Below are 14,190 nucleotides of genomic sequence, written 5' to 3'. Positions count from 1 at the left end.
CTCCCCCATGCAGTCCTCTTCCCAAGTGGCTCTAAACAGTTCAGAGGCCCATATCTTTGTCAGGATTCTTACATAGTACGATTAACACAACACTTAAGGCACAAACTTATTTAGGGAAATACACATTTTCTGGAATTGTGAGCCTGAGACATGAGAGAATCTTATGTGTGTAGAATATGATTGCTAGAACAATAAACGATTCAGGTTAACGGGCCTCGAAATAATCATTTGAATCACTTTGCCTGGTATCCACCACATCTGTCACATGGATATCCGATACACCCAAGTGTTGAGACTTAACATTGATACCCTTTATCTAAACAAATAGCACAGGTTAAATGCACACTACTGTAGATATTATTGAGTTCACGAGTCTTATTGTAGGCATTATTAAAAATAAGCATATTAAATCTGACAGTAACTAATGCAACTACTCGTGACTTTACAGTTTCTAAATATATTTTAAGTATTTTTTTTTTTAGGATTTAAGAAGCATCGTGGCATGAAGAGCTAACTTCGAACCCCGGAAGACCTGGCTTCGAGTTCTACCTTTGTACACGCACATATATAGGCATTGTGATATTGGGTACTAGTTACAACCTCTCAGGGCTCTAGGGAAGACTCAAAGACTCTTAAGTTGTTGAGAAGATTCTGGCATTGGTATAGGACATTTCCTCATCTGGGAGTTCCCTATATCTGTGAAATCTCAAATCTTGTCCTACTCTATTATTCAAGATACTTTAATATAAAATACATTATTATTATTATGAAAATTTTGATACTGCCTTTGAGAATTGGTTTAATTATTCTTTATGGAATGCTTTGAATGGCCCAAGTCCTCTGAAAATTACAAAAAGGAAACTAAAGCATCAGTGTTATTTTCTTAGAACATTTAGAAGTCTCATGAGGTGTTATGATATGCTTAATTTATATTTTGCTAAAGTTAAGTTTGTGGGATGGTAACCTGTCCATAAACTATTCGTAAGGCACAGAAAAAAGCCTTTCTTCTGGAAAAAAAATGACTTTATTCCACTTTTACGAACATTTTAAAGAGTGGGGAAAATGAGTCTCAAGCCTTTCTTTTTTCCTTGCTGTGATGTTCACCGAGGTTCTTCAAGAGTAAATAACTCAAGCACTTAAAAAAAAAAACACATCAGGGAAGAGAACATTTCCTCCATCCCTAACCCTGAAACAACCGGTAGTAGCCGTTTCCCCACTCCTCCCTCCCCCTTTCCGCCGGCTTTGTGTGCGTGTGAAGTGTGCGGCACATTGCAGATGAACCCTAAGCCTCAGCAAGCTAAATCTATTGTTCCCGGCGAGTTGCTGCTGGGTCTATGTGGAGCCAGACGCTGTGTCCAGGTCGGCCCTCGGGTGTCGCTGTACAGCACTTGGGCTCTGCGGCGGCAGAAGGGAAGAGAGGCAGACATCTAGCAGCAGCAGCAACAGCAGCTCGGCTACCTTAGATTTTTTCTGAGTGAATCGCTCGCTGCAGCCACAGTGACAGCTACTTAGAGCAGCCAGCGTCTGTAATCCACACGGTCAACACCGCTTTCGACAAACCTACACACACACACACACACACACACACACACACACACACACACACACACACACTCTTCCCCTCCCCCACCTCCTGCCCCAGCCCAACCACCGAAAATCACCGATCCTTCCAACCCCGCTTCCTTCTCTTTTTCCCGCTCGTGTGTCCCAAACAGCAGAACCATGTTGCATCTCATTCCCAAGTGGACTTGGCTGGCCTGGTGGTGCTAAGAGAAACCGACTGCGGGGGGGGGGGATGGGGGGGAATCTTTCGCCTATCGTGTAGGATGTAGATTCGGCCGTCACCTACCTCTCTGGTTTCTCTCGGATTTCTTTAAACTTTTTTAGAACCCCCCCCTCCTTCCCGCCTCCTCCCCCAACTCCTGCTCTCTCATTCTCCTCCTCCCTCCCCCCTCCCTCCCCCCTCCTTCCCTCCCTCTTTCTCCCTCCCTCCCTCCCTGCGCCGCCGCGCCGCCGCCGCCGCCGCCGCCGCCGCCGCCGCCGCCGCCGCCGCCGCCGCCGCCGCCGCCGCCGCCGCCGGCCCATGACTGAGCCCTGCTGCCGCCGGCCGAGGAATGGGCTCCGGGCTTTGGTAGGCAGCGAAGGGAGTGGGGGACGCTTTTTAAACAGCGATCTTTTTTTTTTTTAAATCTCCTTTAAAAAAATAATGGCAAACTCGACTGGGAAGGCGCCGCCGGACCAGCGGAGAAAGGGACTTGCTTTCCTGGACGAGCTGCGGCAGTTCCACCACAGCAGAGGGTGAGAGCAAAATCGGGCGGGGGGAAGGGACTGGAGGCGATCCTCTCACCCAGGAGGGGACCCCAAGGAGAGAAGGGGGGATCCTGGCTGACAAGTGCAGTGTTTTCTCTCCGGTAGGTCTCCTTTTAAGAAGATCCCTGCTGTGGGTGGGAAGGAGCTGGATCTTCACGGTCTCTACACCAGAGTCACTACTTTAGGCGGATTCGCGAAGGTGAGTGGAAGTTTTAATTTGTATTTCCCTCTCGCTAACCTCCTCCAAAAAGTCTCCTTTGACCCCAGAGTGGAAACTCGGAGATGGGGGGGATGCACACAGTGGAGAAAAGGGTTATTTTTCTTTTTAGCCGATGGCAAAGAAGGCAGATTGTGGAGGGTTTTTTTTTTTTTGGCCTTGTGGCTTGTGTGCGTGCGATCGGCAGAGGAGGGGGGGTTCCTGTGTGTGGAGCCCGGGGTGCGCCGCACACTGCTCGGTACCCCCTTTCCCCTCGCCCCATCAGCGAGGGTTTGGGGAGGAGTGGAGCCGTGTGTGTGTCTCTGTGTGTGTGTGTGTGTGTGTGTCTGTGTGCGCGCGCGGGGCTCTCGCTCCCTGAGTCAGTTTGTGCTGCCTGTTATGAGCGCTGCCGCCGCTACCGCGCTAGCACAGGCGGAGACACACAGAGCCACAGACTCTGAGAGCAGTTTTCGTGCAACTCAAAATTAGCGCGGGCAGGTTTAACATCGATAATCTGCAGCGAAATGATCCTGGCAGCCGGGGGCACCGCCTCAGCCCCTTCCCTCTCGGTTTATATTGCTAACAAAAGAAACCAGGTCCTGTCTCTAAATAGCCATCTTAGGCTTCAAGGCTAGGCAGAAACTGTAGGCCTCAAAGAAGGGCCTATAGAGATGGATAGATGTGAGAGAAGGATCGGAATCGTTACCCGTCCCGGCCTCCCCCCTCCCCCCACTTCTCCCCAAACCCGGGACAGTTGCAGTCAGGAAGAGTATTGATCCTTTTGAACTTTTGTGTGTTTGTGGGTGTGTGTCTGTATGTGTATGTAAGGAAGCAAGCTAGGGACTTGAGATGGGTTATTGTTAGTGCTCCAGAAACAAAACAAACCCACCAAATCTCCCTAAACGAAACAAGTGTGGTTAAATACCTAACTCGGGAGAAAACACAGTGATCCAGGCAGATCTTTCTCAGTATTTCTTATTGATTCATCTGAAATATCCACCGTATGCTTTGGCTACTTATAGATCTTAGTAGAATGGGTGTTTCCATTGATAGGTTAGCGTTTTCTCAGGTTATTCACTCTCAGACATGTGTGTTTATGTTTTAACAGGTTTCTGAAAAGAATCAGTGGGGAGAAATTGTAGAAGAGTTTAACTTTCCCAGAAGTTGTTCTAATGCTGCCTTTGCTTTAAAACAGTATTACTTACGGTAAGTGGTAGTGACTCTTACATACTATTGGGAAATATGGAATTTAAACGCAATTTTTGAAAGCCTTAAAAAATCATTAAATGTTTTAAAATAAGACACTGTTTCAGAACTATCTAGTCTGGGAGATCTTAAGTATCAATCAAATGTTTGGGGACTTTCCTCTGTTTGTATTTTACCTCTAAAACTTTTTTGGGTGATTTTCTCCTCCCTCCCTCATGTTTGTAAACACTTTTGTGACATTGTTATTGATTGTGTGATATTGACAGGAGGCTGAAAGGTAGCTATTGAGTAAAGCTAGTTACTGAAACTTTGTTTCTCTTAGGGAAAAAATTTTTTCTTTTAGAAGCTTGTTCACATTTTTAAAAAATTACTTTCTGGATTTCAAAAATGAGACTTTTGTGGGTAGATGTTATTGGATAGTTTCAATAAAGTATTGGAAGAAGTTATTTTTTTGCAAAGTAATTTGAATACTCAGACTTGCTTAAGGAGCATTTAAAACAGTGTACCTTACACATTTAAAAAGTGTTGTTAAGTTTTTAGAAAAAGTAAAATGACTTTAGTGTTAAACAGTATTAAGCATTATGGTTTCAGTTTTTTCCATTTCATCTGACTAGTGTGAAAATTGAATTTTAAATTAAATTAAAATTGCAGTGTTTATGTTTTATTTAAGGCACTTAATATATTCTTGATCTATTTTGGGGGTATTCCAATTTCCAGGAATATTTTTAGCTTTTAATTTTGTGTAAGGAGGGGGCAAGTTGCATATTTTATTTTTGACATTTCTTCACCCATAAATGATATCTGAAATCACTCATTTTTTGGGAAAACATTTATGAAAAATTAAAAAAAAATTTTTTTCTCTAATGAAAACATAAATACAGTAAGTGCTTTTGTTTTGTAATATAGCTTACATATTTTGATGTTTGCATTTGTTTGTTTCTCAAAATGTATACAAACTAGTGTCACATTAAGCATTCTCAAGTAGGAAATGAAGTAATTGCACAAGGGAACTTTCTATTGGCTGTCTTAGATTGACTACAAACTTGAAGTTGAAGAGTTCACATAGTACTTTGTAGGGTAGCTGTGTTACACAGAAATATGCGTAATTTTAGATAGCAGTAGTTTCTATATGCTTTGTGTGATGGTATATGTGTATTAGTTTTAAATAAAGTGCCAGGCACAGCAGAGTATCTTCTTAAACATGTGTGGAGGGGTGATGCAGGAATGGAATGAGAAGTATTTCATATTTTGCTTGACTGTCACTTATTTCCACTAATTCTTAAAGAATTTTCCTAAAGAAAAACTAGCTTCTTGAGATTGGCTTTAGTCTATTTGGATTTTCTTAGTGTTATATTGAGCCCAGAAGACTTTTCAAATGCCTTTCCGAATTATGTCCATTTTGTATAATATAAACTGTTATAGTTTATATAATAATGCCTAAGCAACCAAGAGGTACTTAGACAGGATTTAAATGAGGTGTTATCATATATTGCTGAAGACTTCACATTCCATAAGATAAACACTTTTAAAAGTGGAAGAGTTTTGATATTACAATATAGTTTTTGTTTTATCATGAAATACTAGATTTTTAAAAAATATTCAACATTTTAATGTAGTTAATTGTACTAAAAATACTTTAAAAAACTTAATCATAGATACTGTTTCAAAAAGTTGTGTTAGAAATTATGATTTAACCTGGAGTTATATCCACTATTGGTTATCTGTAGAGGTGTTAAATTTATTTACCAAAGCACTATCAAGGTTGTATGAAGTTATTAGGTGAATCTCAAATACTTTTGTTTTACGCTTGCATTGTAAACTGTTTGTTACCATGTGTCATTTTTCTTCCATATGTCCATTCCCCAGCATTGTTATTTTAGATTGTAGCTAGGCTGCTAGGAAAAAGTTGAATCATCTGATTTGGAAATAAAGCCATGTGAAGATTTGCATGACTTATAAGAGAAATATTCTGGATAAAATTTTGTACTTCGAACCTTAAAAAATTCCCCATGGGTATAGTATGGCACAGTGATAGTGTGTACATATATATATATATATATATATATATATTATATATATATATATATATATATATATATATATATATATGTGATGGTAGGGTTTTTACCTTCCCCTGAAAAGTGATTACCTTGCAGACTAGATACCAATTTAGATGGGCCCCTTTATCAAACTATTCTAGTTACTACACGAGTGCCTTTTAAAAGAAGGAAACATTAAAGCTGGTGACTTGGGAAGTTAAGTGTTTGTTTAGTGCAACTGGAACTTTTATCTCGTTGGCTAGGTAGTTGTCATGCTTTTTTCTTGTTCAGAGAATAGTTATGTATTAAGGAATGATATTTTACTTAAAGACTGAAAATTCAGGTGCCAGTCATGTACATACATTTTTGTGTTGGTTTTGACACTCAAACTTGACTAAAACTGAGCGTAAACATGTTTGTTGAGTTTTGTCTATTGAACATTGATATCTTTGTAAGTGTAGATATTTGTGCATATTTATTTGTAGACAATCAAAGAATCATATAATTTTAGATGGGACCTTAGAGGGCACCTGGTTCACTATTTTCATTTCACAGTTGAGAAAATTGAGGGCATAGTTTATAGTTGTTTTCCAAAGTTTGAGAATAAAAAAGTTTTATTGGTTATTTCTGTAAACTTTGGAATAGGATTAAAAAATTTTAAGATGTTTAACATCAGACCAAAGTCAACGTAACTCAAAATTTTTTTAACATAAACCATTTTGTAATTTCAGTATGTCATGTCTTTTGTAGTAATTTCTTTTGATGATCTAAGTATATTCCACAGATTTATCGTTATAGTGTTCTCATAAAATGCAAAAGGGTAGGTTATAATTTTTCCCAGTTTTATAGATGGAGAAACTGAGGCATGGTGAAGTTTCGTATTTTCACTAATGTTATTTTGTTAGAGGAATTACTGCCATTCGTGTGACCATTTCTTAAGTCAATTATATTTAATAAGTCAAGTAAGAGAAAGTCACTTTCTCAGTCAGATAATGGTAAAGGATTGAAATGTAATCAGAAGTTAGATGTGGCTTGTTTTATGATAGTTTCAAAGTTATTCAATGGATTTTTAAAAATATATTGTCTTAGCCGTAAGAGTAATGGGATTTACTGTTTCTGTTTAGAATTTGAAGTTGTATGGAAGTATAATGAAATACTTAAAATGCTTACATATAGAATTTTGTTTGAGTTTGCTTGGCATTGACAGTGCTTTCGTAGTCAAAATCAACTTGGTATTTCCATTATAAAACTGGATTTAAAAAAAAAGGTTTAAGTGATTAAACTTTGTTTAATGGCCTCTGGACTTGAAGCCAGGGGACCTGGGTTTGAATCCCTGCTCTAAGTAGCTGTGTGACTTTTTTAAGTCACCCACTGAGCTTCTTTCCATAGCTATAAAATTAGGTATATAATATTTACATTGTCTACCCTAAAGGGTTAGGAATTTTGTGAGGAAAGCACTTTTCAAGCATTAAAGTTTGACTTTGAACAAGTTCCTTAACTTCTCTGGTTTTTAGTTTCATTGTCTTTGACTTGAGGGACTTTTGACTAGGTGAACTGTAAGACTGCCAGTTCTAAATATTAAAATGCCAAATATCTTGTTGTGAAAACTCAATGTCAGTGTATGTACTGTTAAGTAGAAGAACACTAGACTTGGAGATTCAAATTCAAACCTTTCTTCCAACCTTTACTACTTGTGTCATTATGGACAGATCTGTTTACCTGAGGCTCTCCTGTCTTATCTGTAAAACAAAACTCAACCTTGAAGGATTATTATGAAGTTCAGATGAAATAATATATATAAAATGCTTTATGAACCTTAAGGCTCTTCTTTTATATGTGCCAAACTCTTAGTTTCCAGTATCTGCCATTTTGAATAGCTATTAAATGATGGAGTTTTTAAGAAAAAACACTCACGTATAAGACAGAGACTTAATTTAGAGTTTACTTATCATCATGCCTTCTAGCTATCATGAATTACAGAATCAGAGAATTACATAGTTGGAAGAGATCTTGGGATGTGGTCAGATGCATATATGAAAGGATTCTCTACTATTATTTACTTATTGAACAAGTGGTCATTTCAGCCTCTATTTGAAGACTTCCAAGGAGAGGAAGCCCACCACTTTTTCTAGCAGTTCATAGTTCAGCAGTTTTGGATAGTTCCAATTGTTAGGAGGTTTTTCCTGATGTCAAGCCTAATTTTGCCTCTTTTCAATGTCTACCCATTCATTCTTGTTCTGCCTTTTGGTGACAAGTAGAATAATTCTAATCTCAGCTCCACATGACAGTCCTTCAGATACATGAAGATAGCTATCATTCCTCCCCAAAGTCTTCTTCTCCAGCCTAAACATTTTAGTTCCTTCAGCCAATCCTCTAAGACATAGACTCAAGGTCATTCACTATCCTTGTTGCCCTCCTCTGGACACTCTCCAGCTTATCAGTGTTCTTCTTAAATAGTGGTACCCAGAACTGAGGATGATACTATATATCAGGCCTGCACAATATGTGACCTGCCAAAAGATTTAGGGCAGCCTGCAAAAAATGTAGGCTTGCCATTGTACATTCTCCTATTTGTCATGTGACTCGCAGCAACCAACCTTTGTCAGTCTTTCTCTAGTCCAACCTGCCTGCAGCCTGAAGAAGTTTAGCCTATTTTAATTTTGGCCCCTATCTACTGTTAAGTTGTACAGGTCTGCTTTAAATGATGTTTGACCAAGATAGAGTATGGTAGAACTGTTACCTCACTATTCCTGGAAGGTAGGTCTCTTTTAATGAAGCCCAAGATTGAATTACCATTTTCTAGCTGCCATATCATATTGCTAACTCTTAGAACTTATAATCTAGAACTTATAACTTTTAACTAAAATTGTCAGATCTTTTTTCAGAACTGCTATCTAACCACGTCTCCATCTTATACTTGCAAAGTACCCAAGTATGAGACTATATTTATAACTATTGAACATCATCTTATTAGATTCAGCACAATTCTTTAGCTTGTCAGGATCCTTTTAGATCCTTACTTTGTTATCTAGTATGTTAGTTGTCACTCCAAAACTTTGTGTCGCCTGCAAATTTGATGAAAATGCTATCTATATATTTATACAAGTGATTGATAAAAATCTTACATAGCACAGGGACAAATACCCTGAGGTACTCCCCTGGATACCTTCTGCCATATTGGTAATGGACTCTCTGACTCCAAAATTAGTGATATTTCTATTATATCTTACTACCGCCTTCTAAATAGTCTCCTGTCATTGTAAATATTCTCTCTGGATATGTTCAGTCATTTTTAGTTGTATCTGACTCTTTGTGACCCTATTTGGGGTTTTCTTGGCAAAGATACTGGAGTAGTTTGCCATTTCCTTCTCCAGTTCATTTTATAGATGAAGAAACTGAGGCAAACAGGATTAAGTGACTTGCCCAGGGTCACACAGCTAATAAGTGTCTGAGGCTGGGTTTGAACTCAGGAAGAGGAGTCTTCCCGACTCCAGGCCCAGCACTCTATCCACTGCATCACCTAGCTGGATAAAGCCTATTTAAAATATGTCGATAGATGGTGTTAGGTGATGCAGTGCTGGACTTGGGATCAAGAAGACCTGAATTCAAATCTTATTTCAGATATTTGTTAGCTATATGACCCTGGAAAAATCACTTAGCCTGTCTCAGCCTCAGTTTCCTCATTTGTAATCTGGGGTTAGTAATAGCATGTACCCCAGGTTTATTGTAAGGATAAAATAATATATGAAGTACTTTGCAAACCTTAAAGCAATATATAAATAATAGCTATTTTAGCTATTTTATTAGATTATTTCTTTATAGATTATTATTATTATTATTATTATTGTTATAGATTATTCTTAATATATTATTAGCTATATTATTAGATGATTTCTTTGTTAATTTGGGTGAACAAAACCATGTCTTTTATTTTAAAGGGCCCCAATAGGGTCCACACCTTAGCTCAGCTCTTTAAATAAGTCTTGTTATGAATCACTTGAAGTAAGGTAGAAACTCTGATTTATTTCAGTGGGGTTCAAAAAAGGATGATTTGCATGCAAAGCATGTGTCAAAACATGAGTGTTTTTGCAAACTGATGAACAGTTAATGCTGTGTACGCAGATGGAAAAGGTAGTTCTAGAACTGGTAGAACTCTTGCATCTAAATAAATCACCTATATATGAATTTTCTTTTGATTTTTAAAAATAAAATGAGATAAGCATAACATAAAGTTAAAATAAACAAAAACATTTTAAAGGTATTGTATAGAAAAGTTTGAGAAAGAAGTTGAGAAAGAAACCTAGCTCAGTAAATATTATGTCCTGGAAATCATGTTTTGGTTCTAATTATTACATAGAATAGATTTGTCTTAAACTAGAATTAATATTAACTTAACCTTTAGAGAGACAGTTGGCCCAATGAAAAGAGTATTGGATTTGGAGTCAGAGGGAATGGGTTCAAATCCTGTCTCTGACACTTAATATCCATGTGATCATGAGCAAATTACTTAATCTCTCACTGGGCATCACTTTCTTCTCTATAAAATAAGGGATTTCGTCTAGCTGTGAGGTCCCTTCCAACTTTCAGTCCATCATTTTATAATCCTAAGTCACTTGACCTCCGTGCTCCAGGCATGTCTGTCAGACAAGTTGCAGAGCAACTACATTAGTCAGTTGGTTTTCTACACTGATTAAATTATAGCTTCAGTATAAAATTGCTCACAAATTTATCCCAATTCTCAGACAGTGTTAACATTAATATAAAGAACTAGAAACAAGAAAACTTAAACATTCCCAAATGTGTTATATGGCATTTTACCCACCCCCAAACATTCCTCTAGGTTGGAAACCATGGTCTTTGACTCTCTACTCTCCTGTACCTTTTTTTTTTAAATTAATTGCCAAATCCTATTGATTCTGCCTCTAGAATATTCTAAGATCAATCCTTGTGTCTTCCCACTGCTAATCATCTTAGTATATTAATTAGATTATTATCACAGACTCATAACAGATCTTCCTGTCTCCATTTTCTTTCGTTCATTTTTCCTACTGCTCTCAGACTAATCTTTCTTTTGCATAGATCTAGTCATATCATTCTTCTTACCAAATGTCTTCAGTGGATCCTTACTGCCTAGGAAAGGGCCTCTTCAATCTGAAGCAATCTCTTTCCAATCTCATCTCCACACTTAAGTTCCAAACACATTGAGCTACTGTGTCTCCTGAATACAATCCACACTTTTCCACTTTATCTTTATTCTGTTTTCCCTGAATCTAGGATTTCCTCCCCTCTGCATATTTAACTATTAAATTCCTATCTGCCCTTTTCAAATTCAAATTCAAATGCCTCCTTCATGAAGCTTTTTCTGATTCCCCCAAAGACCTTTGCATTTGGACCTTTTATACTGTGTTTGGAATTTTTCATCCATACTGAACAGGTATTGTGGTTGATTATATATCTCACTTTGCCGTTTAGGTGTCTGACAATTCTTTCTCAGTATCCTTTTTTCAGTCATTGTTTATTTATTACGTTTAAATATGGGTATGCCCCAATGCCCTTTCCTAGGCCTTCTTCCACTCTAGATTCTCTCTTAGTGACTTCTTCAGATCAATTATCATCTCTTGCTGGATGATTCTCCCATCTGTCAATACAGCCCTCCTCTACCATACCAGATGTCTTCTCCATTTTTCAAACTCAGTTTGTTCTCCCCAAACATACTCCTCTTCAGAATTTCCTATTTTTGTTGAGGGTACCACCATCTTTCAAGGTTCAAAACATTGGAGTTATCCTTGATGCCTCACTTCCTATCACTCCATTGAGTTTTGAATCAATTGTGAAAACTTGTTGTTTCTACCTCCAAAAAATCTCTGATTTCCTTCACCTTCTTTAAACTTAAGTGACCACTACCCTAATTTGTATATTTATGAAATACACAGCTAGAAGACCTATTGGGGAATTACTATAGTAGTTTAGGACTGTGCTTATGAGGTCTTGTTAATTGGGCTCTGTCAGTGTGAATAGAGAGAAGCAAATAGATCCAAGAGATAATGTAAAGTAGATATAATCAACAGGATAGTCTTACTACCAAAATACCTGTCATGTATCTCTCCTTTCCAAACATAGCCATCACCCTAGCTCAGACCTCAATCACCTCCTAGCTAGAATATTGCAGTAGCCTTCTAATTGGTCTTTCTGCCTAATTCTCTCCCTTCTCCAATCCATCTTTCACACAGCTGCCAAAGTGATAGTTATAAACAATTCCAAAGGACTCATGATGAAAAATGCTATTCACATCTAGAGAAAGAACTAATGGAGTCTGTTTGCAGATAGAAGCATACTATTTTGACTTTATTTGTGTGTGTGTGTGTGTGTGTGTGTGTGTGTGCGCGCGCATGCACGCGCGTGCGCACGTGCGTGCGCTTTTTTCCATTTTGGTCTGTTTCTTCTTTCCCAACATGACTGATATGGAAATATGTTTTACATGATTGCACATATATAACCTAAATTAAATTGCTTACTGTTTTAGGAAGGGGGGAGGGGACAGAGAAGATTGGGAACTCAAAGTTTTTTTAAAAATAAGTGATAAAAATTGTCTTTACATGTAATTGGAAAAAATAAAATGCTATTAAAAATGATAGTTCTAAAGCACAGGTCTGACCATGTCATTCTTCTGCTTAGGAAACTCCAGTGAATCTCTATTGCATCTAGGATCAAATGGAAACCCAGATATTTATTGAAAGCTGTCATTACTGGGTTCTAACTTACTTTTCTAGCCGTCTTCTGTATTATTGCCATTCACACACTGTTTGATCCATTTATTTGGCCTGCTTGGATTGCTCACACACTTGACTAGAATGCATGCTTTTACTCACTTCTGCCTCTTAGGATCTCTAGTCCCTTTTACATCTCAGCATAAATACTATCTTCTACAAAAGGTCTTTTCAGATTGCCCCCAGCCCCCACCAGCTGGTAGTACCTCCCCTCTCAAACTCCCCTCAAAATTATCTTATATTTACTTTGTATGAATTTTACATATAATACGTTTGTGTGTACATGTTGCCTTCACCTATAGAATGTAAGTTCCTTGAAGACAAGGATGATTTCATTTATGTCACTGAATCCCTATGGTGCCAGCCACATAGTAATCACTTAATAAATGCTGCTGATTAGGTGATAGATGTTTAACTTGTTTTGCTACTAAGCCATAAGTTCCATGAGGGTAGGAGCTGTGCCTTATTTAACTTTGTGTTTCCCCTGGTACATGACAAGTTGTGAATACATAATAGATACTTAATAAAAATTTCAGTTGAAGTTTAACAAACAACTAAAAATATAAAAGTAAAAAAATCTTAACACTTTCACATTAACCATCATATCCCTCTTTAGTGGTGAGCTCAACACTGTCATGGTTGGTGGTATAGGAAATCCAATGCAACTTACTTGGCAATGAATTACATTGCTTCTGTTGACTTGTAAAATCACTGAAGGCAGTGAGATAGACAGAATAAGCAAGTTGGTAAGGAACAAAGTGGTTTAGGGCAAGGAATGTCTTTTACTTGAGTTCTACTCTGATTGCTCATCAAGGCATGAAGGTGACCTAGGGTTCTTTCTAGTAGTACCAGAGCTTCAGGTAACTCCCAGATGACGGACTTGTGTTTCTTTCCTGTGAGGACCAGTTGTACATTTTTGGGGCCATACGTCATGTAAGTTAGTCAACTAAGCCATGGAAGAGTGTTGTGATCTACATCTTCCACATGGAACCTCCACCTAGGTGAAATCAGAGATTTTTTAAAGTAGAGGGAAAGCAGGATGCATAGTTAACATATTAGAATGTTTTAGAAATAGTTTACATTTTCTGATTGTAAACTCATTTGCAAACTCTTGCTTAAGAACACCCAAAGCAAGGAGTTACCTGTGTCTGTACCAGCCACTGGTAATGCGTATATCAGAAAGCGCTAGAAGGAAGTGGGGGTATGTGGCAGATATTTTCTCTTTGTCCCCTCTGCTTGCCTCTCTGTTTGCCTCTCTGTTTGTGGAATACATGGAGTAAGCCCATGGAAATGAGAGTCAGTGAATGAGAAGGCATTAGAAACCAAAGAATTAAAATGTGAGACATGGTTTTTTTAAAAAAAGTTAAGCATTTGTGTGTAGAAGTGCAGATTATTACATACTGGACTCATAGATGTTTAAGCTGGAAGAGTCCTTAGAGCTCATCTATTCTAACCCATTCATTTTGGATATGAGAAACCTGGGGCCAAAGAGATGTAAGTGATTTGCTGAGGGTCACAGAGCTTGTTAGATGGAATTTAGAATACTAAATCTCATGACTTGAAGTCCAGTAGTGAAGTAGGACTAACCTCCCTATTTTCACACGTCTGTGAATGACTGTACAAATGAAGGAGAAAATACCAGGACCCTTGCTCATTGACAGAAAAAGGTAGA

At 38.1% G+C, this 14,190-nt stretch overlaps 1 protein-coding gene across 7 annotated transcripts in view; it reads left to right on the top strand.

Annotated features, from left to right (window-relative positions):
- The first annotated feature begins 2,055 nt into the window (after nt 1-2,055).
- Nucleotides 2,056-14,190, top strand: part of ARID2 (AT-rich interaction domain 2) — a 221,431-nt gene continuing 209,296 nt past the window's right edge. For 2 of the 7 annotated variants that reach the window (XR_013487354.1, XR_013487353.1), the window contains exons 1-3: nt 2,056-2,298; nt 2,416-2,509; nt 3,615-3,712. Coding sequence is in view for 2 of the 7 variants with exons in the window: in XM_078156445.1 (XP_078012571.1) it covers nt 2,207-2,298; nt 2,416-2,509; nt 3,615-3,712 (284 nt within the window). In the remaining 5 variants the exon portion in view is untranslated. Of the gene's footprint in view, nt 2,299-2,415; nt 2,510-3,614; nt 3,713-14,190 lie in introns of those variants that run through there. The other 5 variants (XM_078156445.1, XM_020973721.2, XM_020973722.2 and 2 more) reach the window with 4 other exon arrangements.

This window comes from Phascolarctos cinereus, unplaced genomic scaffold, assembly GCF_003287225.1.
Source record: "Phascolarctos cinereus isolate Bilbo 61053 unplaced genomic scaffold, phaCin_HiC Scaffold_1;HRSCAF=81, whole genome shotgun sequence".
NCBI lineage: Eukaryota > Metazoa > Chordata > Mammalia > Diprotodontia > Phascolarctidae > Phascolarctos > Phascolarctos cinereus.
This window is presented reverse-complemented; position numbering and strand designations above follow the sequence as displayed.